This window comes from Mastigoproctus giganteus, chromosome 3, assembly GCF_048544385.1.
Source record: "Mastigoproctus giganteus isolate SK-2022 chromosome 3, ASM4854438v1, whole genome shotgun sequence".
In the NCBI taxonomy this organism is placed as follows: Eukaryota; Metazoa; Arthropoda; class Arachnida; order Uropygi; family Thelyphonidae; genus Mastigoproctus; species Mastigoproctus giganteus.
Window position 1 is genome coordinate 148769910 of NC_143577.1, and position 13227 is coordinate 148783136.

At 37.0% G+C, this 13227-nt stretch overlaps 1 protein-coding gene across 1 annotated transcript in view; it reads right to left on the reverse strand.

The window, feature by feature from the left end:
* The window catches only part of LOC150088324 (neuronal acetylcholine receptor subunit alpha-10-like), a 583489-nt gene that overhangs the window by 43312 nt on the left and 526950 nt on the right, over positions 1-13227 (reverse strand). The window contains exons 6-7 of the mRNA XM_090369453.1: positions 9985-10094; positions 4338-4521 (exon numbers count right to left, since the gene is read on the reverse strand). Of these exons, the coding sequence (XP_090225579.1) occupies positions 4338-4521; positions 9985-10094 (294 nt within the window). The remainder of the gene's footprint in view (positions 1-4337; positions 4522-9984; positions 10095-13227) is intronic.

Consider the following 13227-nt stretch of genomic DNA (forward strand, 5'->3'; position numbering starts at 1 on the left):
CTAAAAGAAACCTGGCAATACCGCTGGACAAACACAACAAAAGGGAACATCACCAAAAAGTTCATCCCGGACGTAGACAGAGTATACCCCATTCTTCCAACCTGGCTGCAACCCGGACTTTACACGACCTACCTCCTTACGGGTCATGGGGCTTTCAATGCAAAGCTTACAGCATTGGGAATAGTGGAGGATCCGCGTTGTACTTGCGGGGAACAAGAAAGCTGGGTGCACATTATGTTTGAGTGTGTCCAATACGAAGACCTTAGATGCAGACTAATAACTAGAGTTCACTATTTACCGAGGGATCTCGAGTCACATCTACTAGATACACAAGAAGAATATTTAGCCTTAACTGATTTTGCCCAGGGATTATTTAGCAGGCGCCAAACACTAGCCGCCATATACCGAAGACCTTAACGGAATGAGACAAAACAAAACTGCAAATAGCTGCGAGACGACACAGAGGAACCGACTATACAGACCTTGGACTGACTACAAAATGCACTAGGAAAAGACAAGTGACAATAGATTGTCGAACTACAAGAGTCATGATTACCGCCAATAGAAGCGAAAAAACACCTTTAAATAGTCGTGACATCAGAACAAAGGGACACTGCCCCAAGTCCATGCAGCATAGACCCACTACATAATGACAAAAGGTAGTGTAAGGACTAGCAAACATGACGGAAGGGATAAAACCCCATAATGACAGCCAGTAGACTTGATTATGACCCCAAGATAATGACCAGAAATTAAGCCCCAGACCACATGCAGTCTGGAAGGATGACATCCAGATTTAATCCCCTATTAGTGTCCCACCTAGATGAGACTCAACGGCCAATTTTTTAGGGCCTGCAAACTGATGGAGACGACATACGTGGCACTCTCCCGCCGGAACAGCCTATTTGGCGACCCAAATCCGCACTCTCTTGAGCGGATCTTTCTTTCCAAACTCCTGGGGAGGAGAGGCTTGCCTCTCCTTGCCTCCCCAATTTTTTCACTCTGGTGGGGCACGGGCATGCCTCACTACCTGCAGGGGCCATCTACTCTGTCGGCCCCTTATTTCCAATTTCTTCCCCCCAGTCTTCATCCTCCCCCCAAACTTTTGTCTTGCACAGCGTTTAGCCCTACATGTCAAAATCAAAAGAGAACATCAAAATTCTTGCCCGAACCTATTTGGTTTTTAAAACTCACTTTCACCGCACAGCCCCACGTCGCGCAATATTAATACTAACTTGTATCACTAATATCAACCTCGATTTTTTTTTTTTTTTTTTTTTTTTTTTTTGGTCCTAGCCACTAAAATCCCAGGAAAGTAAGTGGCAAGACCAGCCAGAGTACAAATATTGGTAACACCCGGCCGGCCTCCCTGTGGCAGGTATTGGTAACGTCGGGTCTCACTAGGGGCCCGGCGGCTAACAGGCCGGACGAACAATGGGCACAACAAACTACACAGTACATATCCCACACACTTTTAAATCTCTGGCTTGTCCGATACAGAGAACATACGCGGAGATGGGAGAAATCCCAGGTGCCGTCAGACCCCGAACATACCTAATACCTAATACCTAATACCTTTCCTTAGCCTTTGCAGCTCAGGGGTCCACCAAGGCATTGGCCTTGAGATCGGAGTTCTCCTTTTCATGCTTGCTTCCGCCGCCGTGGTGATCATTTTAGTCATGACTCTTTGAAGGATTTCCGGATTTTCCATCTCTGATTGTATATTTCTATGGGCTTCCATGTAGGCCTGTTCTTGGCTACTTAGTGTCCTTTTGAATTTGTCCCAGTCAGCTTTGTGGATGTTGAATCTGTTCTGCATCTGTCTTAAAATAGGTATCCTTTCCAAGTTTTTGTTTATGGAGTATGTGATTGTCCTGTGGTCTGAAGTCGTCCAATCACTTTGCACTGTCCAGTCGGAGATATAATTTTCAATATTCCTTGTCACCAGGGTAACATCTATGGTCGATTCCCACAGTGTGTTTGAGAATGTGGGAAGGCAATGAGGTTGATTCATAACAGTAAAGATGGAATTTGATAGAAAGTCTTCTAACTTCTGTCCATTTGCTGTTGCTCGTCGATCAGGGGTATAGCTATGCCACTGTGGGGACCGGCAATTTACGTCCGCACCAATAATTATCTTGTTTCCAGCTAGGATTGACTGGACGTTTTCTAGATATGCTGTAGCAAAGTCAATTTCTACGCCGGGTCTACAATATAGAGCGATTATATAAATGGTTCCAACAGATGTGATCAGCTGGGCACAGGCTGCCCAGGGTGTGCAGAGCTGTTCCCACAGATAAGGTAAGGTGAGAGAGGCAAAGAATTGGGGACAAGGAATTTTTCATTAATGTGAATCAGGTTGGACGCGGGAAAGTCTTAGACAACCTCGCTGATGTTGCCGATGAATTGAACAGGTACCTTACATCTGTCTTTACTGAAGAAAGACTTTTCATGCTGAGAAGAGATTGAGTTATACGAAATTAGTGATTTTGAAGTTACGGAAATCTGTTTGTTAATTTACCTTTGAGCATAAAGGCAAGCAAAGTAACCCCGAATTGATGTCATATACTCAGAAATTTTGAGGGCATCTTTGGACTGGAGAAGTGCAACGTATCACTAATACATAAAGGTGGTTCAAACAGCGAAGTTGGTAACTGCAGACCGGTGAGAGGGAATGGTTAAGAGTGCGTTCTGAATAACATACAACATGGTTTTGTTAAGCGAAAATCATGTTTAAATAACTTTAGTACGTTATTTTGACATAGTTTATTTGGAATTTAGCAAGGCATTTGACCCAGTCCCTCATGAGCGATTATTGCATAAGCTGGAACACGTTGGGATTAATGGACATTCTTCAAATTGGTGTAAAGTCAGAAATGGGTCTCCCAGGGATCGGTTCTTGTACCACTATTGTTTCTGATTTTCATAAACGACATCAACGATGCGATAGAGGCCTGATGTCAAAATATACAGAAGACTTAAAGATTGGTAGAGTAGTCAATGATCAGTACCAAGCAGCGCCCTTTCAGGATGACTGGAACAACTCCAAAATAAATTATACACTTTACGGGGTTGCATTAAAAGCAGTAGAGGAAGAAATGATCTGGGAGTTATAATACGGCAGATACGAAGTTTTCTGAGAAGTATAAACAAGCAGAAAGGAAAGTCCATGGTCCCACTGTATAAGGCAAGTGTAAGACCACATTTGGAATACTGTGTTCATGTATGGAGGATTTCTCATCTGAAGAAGGACATTGAGCTTATGGAAACTCCATGGTGAGATTAGCAAAAGGGGGACCGATTATATGGGCTACAGAGATGGCCTGATTGAAGAATTGTCACTGTTATAGAATTCCAGATGTCGAGGGCATAAATTAAAAGTTACAGGGAAATAGCTTTATATTAGACAAGAAAGTTTTCTTTTAACCAGCTAGTCATTGAGGCTGACAGATTCAATAAATTCACAGGTCAACTGAATAGTTGTCTATATGAGGAGGAAAGCAAATAATTTGTATTTTCTTATTATTATTGTATTTATTTATTTATTTATTTTTTTTTTTTTTTGGCCAGTGCAGCAAAAGACTGTGGCTATTACTATTACCCGTTTGCGAAATTCCAAGGGGGCGGGCTCGAAATGATGTTGGTGAGGATTCCTTGTTAGGTACAATATAAATCAGCGTTGAAAGAACCCTCAGTGATGGCGAGCAAACGAATTTGGTGCCATTTAAAACATTACGCACAACAGTAGAACTAAGTAACTTTATTGATTCCTCCCAATCAGTACCCCCATTCAATATATATGTTTCGCTTTGCATGAAATGTTAAGGTCACGTTACTACTAAAATTGTATATATATCTTAATTCGTCGTGACCTAAAAATTAGAATTATTAAACGTATATTAACGAGAGACAAATTCCTTTCACGGCAGCACACGCCAGGCGATTCCAGATAACCAGTTGTTAAGTTATATTACATTTAGAACGTAAATACACACAGATTCATGTTATTGTATTTATTATATATTTGTTTAAAATAGTTTAGTATCATTCACATTATAAAAATCAAACTATCAAACAGTAAGGGCCAATTTTAAAAAGGTTCATTATGCTGGAGGGAACATACACCTCTTCCTTCATAATTTCCAAAGAAAAGTTCGTCTTCTGCAATGCATTCATTGCAGAATAAATAAAACATAAGATGTCATGAATAATTATGAATTAATGGCCACAATCTGTGATGGCAAAAACTTATCACTAAGAATGGCATTGCAAAGTAAAAACTAAAGGAAGTTACTAAATAAATAAACAACACAATAAACAATTTATGTCGCTACTACCTGAAATCCGTCGTACGTCCACGAGGCAAATTTCATGTGGCATGTTTGAACATCGAAAGGAAAATACTCGACATCGATCTCGCATGAGCTTTTGAAGATCCCGTGGGAGAGCCATGTAACCTGGCCTGTCGCATTGACGATCACGTTAGTGTTGATAATGGCCGTGTTGTACTGGGAATCTGCGCTATCGGCAGGAACAAAGAAAAGTGACGTTCAGTAAAATCAATGAAGTTTTTTCAACATGTACGTGTCATCGACATGATGGCTGCTTTCTTCCAAGGAAAGAAAACGCCAAAATAAAAAGAGAACACAATTTATTTCATAAAAGTGTTGTCGATTCTGTTAATTATTTAAACTAGGCCACTAAAAGATAATATTTAGCTTCATAAATCTGACAATACATAAAAAAATATGATTCAGTTAACAAAACAATGAGAGCAATTACCTCAATATAGATTTGTAGAACGTTTCGATGCTAACACTCTCCGTAATTCATATGAATGTAAAAACTAACTGAAATGAATTATCGACGCCCGAAGAAAAGTGAGTGATCCAAATCACCCAGAATCGAAGGTCTAGGAGCTCCAAACCGACTTCAAAATACAAACGAGCGAAAGAGGACATTTCGCTCGTGGATATTTGTTGGTGGTTTGATATATTTTGGAGCCCCTAGACCTTCGACGTTTCTTCGGGCGTCGAGAATTCATTTAAATTACGGAGACTATTACCATTGAAGCGCTCTACATGTCTATATTGAGGTAATTCCACTCATTCTTTTGTTAACTGATATATATATATATATAACGTAGAACTTATTGAGCCTTGCTGCTCTGACACCTATTAATAAAAATATAATTTACAATTTGAATACGATCGTTTTTTAGATAAAAACACACACAATGGCCATTGAAATATCTCTTGTGATGGAGGAGAACAAATTGTTACTTCATAATGAAATAGGAGTTATTCTACCGGTGGAGTATTTGTTAACTGGTAATTGTACCAGAACGGCTAGTTAAAAGTCCCAACGTTATTGCTGTGAAAATATCAATGGCGTAAACAGAAAGAGGGTGTACGTGGGAGATCGAAGAGTAGCAATTTAAGTGAGTACCGCTGGACCAGTAAAAGTGAAAAACTCGGAAAGCATTGCTGGAATTGGATCGGTGCTGTCCACTAGCTGGGGTATAACAGAGGAGAGATGCAAGTGAACGTGTGGTTAATTCTGCATAACTAATGTGGTCTCTCGAATCGACTGCTCTAAAAAGACATAGTAGTCTCTCGAATCACGATTAAAATGACAATATGGTGCTATTTCTTGAACATAGGATCTGTAGTGAAAAGGAGCGTGGGCTGCATTTGTCGCAATTGCTGATAAGCACAGAATTTAGTGAAATTAACTGGAATCGTGTACTTCACTATCTTTACCATGTATGTCGGTGGTACACCAACATTTTGTGACTGAAAGAAAGTCTTTAAATTTGTACGAACACACACCGGTAATGAAAATTTTATCCTGGGAGAAGAATATTCTTCTTGCCGTTGGGTAACCCAGTTGAGAGAGTTGCTGTTTTCTCTTAAGGCACTAATGTGTTCTACCCCGCATTAGAAAGCTGCGGCCGCAGCATCTTTATGGCTTCAGTTTTTATTTTGTCGTTTGTGTTGACACTGCTACCCTGCTTTGTTCTTAATAGGACAATGTGTCTGGGTCGGTCCCTGTGATGGGATGCTTTGGTTGTTTGAGATCTCCCATACGAGATACCCTCTATTGTCTTGGAAGTGGGATTTACACTGAGCTCATCTTTATTGGGGGGGGGGGGGGCTAGCACCTGGATGGCTGACTCGCTTGGAAATAAATCTGTTTTGGGCAGCAAGTTGCCAGTTTTGAACAATGAACTTCTATAGCATCTTTTTCATAGTACCCCATGCCTTTATAATTTTGAGTGATGTCTACTTAGTAATATTTTCTTCGGCAAGAGCAAGCTCAACACTATCTGAGGGGGAAGGATGGTCTCTAAATACGGGATGTCATTAAATAAATTGGTTTAGGGATTACTGTTCTCTCCGTTATCCACTCACTGTGGGGACCATTCCTTTAGAGTTTTTCTTATTAATAGTGTACCAATTTATTAATATAACATCAGTTACGCCAAGATAGTATATCCAAAGAGGTGGTAGTGTTTCTTGAATTCTAAGGGTGGTTTATTTGCAGAAGATCCATTCCCCACCCCCTAGCTCCGATGCGCTTAAGCGGCAGAGGGGAAATTCTCAAACGGTGGCAAGTTGATACCTTATTTCGCCGGTGAAAGTCGAGATGAATTATATTTCTTTGAGAATACACAAAATTATTTTAACTTTCCTGTTTAAAAACAAAGACCAGTTATTAATCCATGGCAACTTCCAGTTTGGAATATAAAATTCGAAATATTTGATGCATTCATTACCGATTAGCAAAAAAAGCGTGTCCTATTGAAGGGTCAAAAATTTCCCAGTTTTGGTAAGGTGACATTAGCATAATCAATCTGTAAGAATTTTAGCAGACATTATTTACGAAAAAAAAAAATTGGTCGGATATACGGCATATGGACTTATCGCTGTATATATCCCATTATTACGAGTATGTCAACCCTGGCAAATTAATTGCAGATCATTTTTTTCAATAAAACATTAATTTGCATCTGTTAAAGCCATAATTGAAAGTAAGATTTCCGCATGCTCTGCTGTGGCTATAAGGACTTTAAACTGCCGACAGCAAAACAAACTTTGCCTTATCGCGCGATCACTGCTATCTGATGAGCGTCAAAGTTCCAAAACAGGTTGTCATATTGACTCATCTCTTAATTAACCTTTTGGCTGAACCAACTGTTTAAATTCTACTGACAGCAAAAATTTAAAGCAGAAGGGTTTTTCATTATTATGAATCTTGTGCATTCTAAGTTTTATCTTTATTTCTATACAGAATTAAATTTTCTCAAATTGGGAAAGAACATACCAACGTCAAAATGGAACTTTTTTATGAAATGCATATTATAAGATATACAATACGTATTTATACATGATATTTTTACAGAGAGAAAGAGGAAGAAAAATTTTGGTGAGATGCCTTCAACAGGACATTTAACCAGCACATAGTTCATCGAATTGAATTTCTAATGTTGCAATGGAGTGGAGATTTTAACTCAGGTGAGCAAAGGAAATGTTTTCTATATGGCAGTTTTAATTAATTTAACCAGGCTAAATATCTCTTCAGATAAGTAAAGAGTGATTTTCATTTAATTTGATCACATAATTTCCTGGGTTTAGTAGATAAGATGATAACACATTGCGATTAGAGCCATGCATTGTGTACGTTGTGCAGTTTAGCTTTCCTCAAAGACTTGTGATTATATAGTACGAAGCATTGACCGGCTCTCAACCATACGAAACTGGGTGACATCACTAGACAGAACCAATTAGGGAAGACAGCCAAGATAAGATGGCAGATAGACTTGTTTACTTTATTATAGAATAAAAAGTTTCATATCACGGTTAAAAAGATCTGCTTTAGCCAAAGGACAGACTTGTTTTAATTTCAAAACTTTGTTTACGAAAGTCAAACAGTGTGAAGTTTTGTGATAAAATTTCTCCTCTTTATCTTGATATTGCTTGAGCTGTTAGTGCAACACGTGCTGCGAATATTATTTTATCCTCGCGTGCTTCATCAGAAAGATTTGTTTATTCTTCTGAAGTCTTCTTATGATGAAAAGTCTGCAACGACGTTAACCAGTGGTTTTCCCATTCGGTCTGAATAAAATTTAACGAATTTTATGCAACACAATTTGTTGCATACGGCAGCCAGATAAACTGCTCTCGCAAGCATATGTAAGGTTAGAATTGAATAACTAAGATTTTGCTTGAAATTATTATTTTTCGTGTGACGCAGCAGTCTAGTTTTTTGAATTCGCTAAAGAAAACTCTGACCACAAAATTAATCGGGGTGTGTACTGTCTGTGTCTGATATAGCATTAGCCAGAAATTCCACTATTAATCACTTCATCTATCAATTTCTTTAAATAGCTAGAACAATCCTTTAAGTTTAGGCAAAAATTGCAAAAGACAATTCTATTATTCAGTTCTTTCTCTCTTTGAATATGTGTTATCCGATAAAAAGTAAATATGTATTCAGTCCCTTAAAAAGTACAAATATATATATAAAATAGGACTGTTAACCTCATTCCGTATATTGCATTTTATCCCTTTTACAGAGACATATATTGATTTTAAGTAACTTTTTTTTATGAATCATTATACACCTTTTGTTGACGCTCTGGTCAATTTCTCTTTATTTAGCCTTAGCCTGCTTAACCCCAAAAATTGCTTACTAATTTATACTAGCCAAAAGATAAATAGTTATCCTCTGCCAGCTACCTTAATTTATATCTAGAACAATACCTCTACCCCGGTATAAGAAAATTAGTGGTTTTTAGAATGCCTTCTTTGAATGCTTGCCATTTAGCTTTTGTATTTGATAACTTTACCTAGTCGATTCCTGAAATGAATTAAAAAGCTTTCTACAGTTATATTTTTGAAGAAACAATGCTGATAACTAGATCAAAGATGTAGCTGTTCTCTGACGTAGATACACAGAAAAACTGTAATTTTAGAAATATTCTGCTCCTAAGTGAGTTATCATTCCATTAATTAATACTTGAAAAAACATTCTGATTTGTTGGTCTATATATATATATACAGATTTTATGCAAATGTTAAGTCACTTAGTCATAATACCCTACTCCCCTTTTTTTGCGATTTTCTAGACTGGCTCAATATTACTCTGGAAATTATTTTTTAAATAGGCATTACTTGATTAAACTGTCATATCCATTCTTTTCATACCCGACTTGTATTCAATGTCTGCATTAGAATGATACTGTTTTTGAACCAATTCTTCAAACGTATCAAATTTATTTATGTGCTCCTAGCATTTTTTATTGTATCTACCCATACTAGCACATGTAATTGTCTGAAATAGAGCCTTTAAATGGGTCTCCATTTAAAACCATTTGGACAGCAAGACCATACAACCACCTCCTTTTCAGTGGAGGTGGTTGTATGGCCTTGCAAACAGCTCTAGTTGTACTATGAAAATCCCCACCCGACGCTATATGTACTTTTCTTTCTACTGCTTGTTCAAAGACTGTTCGCATTAGTGCAAGAATCTGTGTCTATCATTCTTGTGACCTTAAAAAAGATGTCTTTGTTAACATTAATTTAGTGATATCACTAAAAATTGTTGAAAGCTATTTCAATAGCAGATACAATATCCTGTAAAACAATTAATACATTAGCATATGGACAGAGTGTGGCGTAAATGATTTATAATCGTAATGTTAGAGATCGATGATAGATTCCTTATGATTTTTCTGCTTCTCGGTTGATTACATGTTCCCATTTCAAATATTCATCATTCTTTTCTAACAGTTAAGAAAGAATCATTATATTTAATATAAGTGCCCATCAGTTTCTACCAAAGTGAAAATATAGTTTTAATAAATGAACAGTTTAATTAATCATTGATAGCGCAATATATTTGCTAATCAATTAGAATGACAAAGGGAAAAATAATTCCTTTGAACAATATACAGCAAATTAAGATAAAACGCTTGCCTACTTGTTGTACAGAATTACATCTGGCCTCCACACTTGTGACGCCGGTATTCGAATGACGGAGATGCCACCGAAATCGGACGCATTCCATCGAAGATGTACATCTGTCCACCTCTGTCAGGAAAGCAAATCTATCATCAGACAGTTAGTTTTGCTTTTTATTGGAAACTCCATTGCTTATATTAAAATTTATTATAAAAAATGCAACTCGCGCTTGACCGTTTTCGAATATCAAAGCTAGAATTATCAACGATTCTAGCCTTAATACGACCGAATATGTAAACAACTGTATACATATTCAGTTGTATCAAGACTATGATATATAAACACCTTTTTAAAGGAAACTATTTTAAGAGTGTGTTTTTAAAGTTTCGTTAAACTTTGTAACCGGAACACAGTGATGAAAAAAAGTTCGTATGGACAATGGGGGTCTGGAAACGTTACCCTTCCCAGCTATTGATCATTATTTATCCCCCATAGAGGTAAGGATGCCCTTGGAGTTATATATTTTATGCTATAAGGGACTGATAAAAACTTTAATTTCCTGCATCAGAGAAAGTGTTCGAAATGGGCTCCTTCAACATCAATACACTCCTCAGCGTATTTTTCATAGATTGTCGGATTCGGAAATTAGTGCTTTGGAAACCATCTAATCCATTTCCCGCTAACTTGTATATTACGAACCGACGTAATGTAAACAGGAATCTTAAGACTTTCCCATAAGAAATCTAATAGATTTAAATCCGAAAAAGCGAGCAGGTCATACAGATAGTCAACTTACGGCCACGACACTTGTAGTTGAGAAATTCTCGAGCGCCGTCATCCATGAATGGAACTTTTCCATTGAGTGTAGGTGCGAAAAAGTAGACCAGTCAAGTAGGTAGTCGTTATTGATACAACTCCAAATATATCAATGAAATCTCAGATAAGCAAATGATTCTAATTTATCGAATATTTTTGTTATTGATAGGCGCACGTACCTTCAATCTGTGAACAGAGGAAACAGGCTATAAATCGGAAAGTAAACAAGCCCTTTCAAACAAAAATATATAATGTTCCTTTAGAGACGCAATACTGTTGTAATATGAAAATATTGTAACCATTCTCTCCTTTGGTCAATCTTTTATTCCAGTAAACAGAGAATATCTTTATTGAAAAATCATTCAAGGCCACCGATTACTTTGAATTGCGAACAAATTATAGACTTCAATTAAGTTAAAAAAAGAAGAAAACGGACAATGAATACATGAAGCTATCCATTCAATTCAGGTGAAAGGGAGGGGGGGATGGACAAGGGAACTCATTATCTAGCTCCAGCGCTCTCGGGGGTCGAGTGCATCGTGTTTGTATAGTTGACAGCTTAATCACTGTGTGATAATTTATAAAGCAGTTTCCAGGACATTGGCTCATGTTGTCTACACAGTGGTTGAGATCATCTATAATATATCCTAATGGCGAGAAACCAAGACTTGCTATTAAGATAATTGTGGGCGGAGACTTTGGGACGTTACATCACCTTAAGATCGTCACACAGTGAATCACCAGATTCTGTTATAGTCATGGTACGTTGATGATTTAGTATCAGAGTTCAAGCTCTTTGCATCGAATAAACGAAGTGTATTGCCTATGAACAGTTTTTCGAATCTTAAGCCACATCAGAGCTTTTCATTAGGTATTTTCCGACATTATCAAAAGGAAGTACTAGTAAATCAGCAAATAGATGTTGATGACTGACTCATAAATATACGCTTCTATAGGGATTATATCCACTGCCCTATAATTTCAATCCTAGTAAGGCATTAAAATAAAGATTGATTTTAATGAGAGCAAAGAGATCCAATACTAACCTACATCAAAACAACAAGGTGAAGTATATATATATATATATATGTGTGTTTCATTTATTTACCTAAAATACAGACTTTAGTCTGTATTTTAAACTATTTTTAGATTCAAATATGGAGTTTTACAAACATCATTTCAGTATAGCTTCTTTATCCTCTTTAAATTAGAGATAAACAGTGGGAAAGAAGAATTGCTTGTCCCGAATTGTCCACATCCTAAATGGGAACTTCATCATCAACACCAGATTAACGTTTTGTAAAAAAAAAAATATGGCAACAAGAATAGGAAGCTACATTTTGTAGTTCGCCTATTTAATAATACAAAATTCCATATCCATGAAGCATAAAAGATTCAGAAAAAAATTATGAAACACCATTTACTGGTTCATGTACTTTGAGGCAACAGGCTAGTTTGGTATTTTATTATATCGTTATGATCATTATTGATTGAAATAAAAAGAAACTGAAGCTCACGTAATTAATTGTCATTCAGTCATAAAATTAACTCAAAATACAGTAAATTTTTGACTGAGAACGTTTAAGTTATGTATTAAAAATAGGATGACATCATTTTCATAGACTGTGATTATTAAGAGAAACAAAAAAGGAGTACGAATGGCTGAAGACTATGACCCAACTGCAGAAGTTTGACTCATACCGCATATAACTGTGATCGAATGAAAATGCTGTACATCTATTTAATAAAGCTAACAATGTAAAACTATCTTCCCTGTGAAAACAATAAGAAAGGCAGGTTCAAAGAAAAGAGACGGTATTTGATGATTTTGAGTGTTTTATCATTTTTGAGATCCAAGATGGCTAAAAAGCACTTGTTTTTTGACCACTCGTTTTACAAAGAGATTAGTGTATTTACATACTGAAGGTTTCATCAAAGAGCTTCAGATGCAAAAGAAACAATATTAGTCTTTCCATGGCTACTACACCAATCACATTTCTGGCTCTTTTACAATTGATTCTGTTCTCCACAGCAATACGAGACGGAGTTGAACATATTTGTTCCCATTGCTACTGTTACTTCGCCTTAGATAGTGAAGTACCAAGAAAACTCCTTTATTTAGTAACCTTCGTCATACCGAGGTTAGCTACAATACAAAACGAAAAATACACTCGTGTGAAGGAAGTAAAATTTTATGAAGATGTCTATAAATGAATATCTCGAAACTTAAAGACCAATCGTCAACTGAGGATTAAGAGAGTATGTGATCACCGCTCACTTTTACAAAACTTTCATACCAAACCCTTGAACAAGGTTGTGTGTTGCTCGTCAATTATTACTACTACTGCCACCTCTAAAATTCTCTCCTTTCATATCCGATGACATTTATTTGTATCGCGTTATGCGATGGTGATAAATAGATGATCTCTGTATATTTTATAATTAC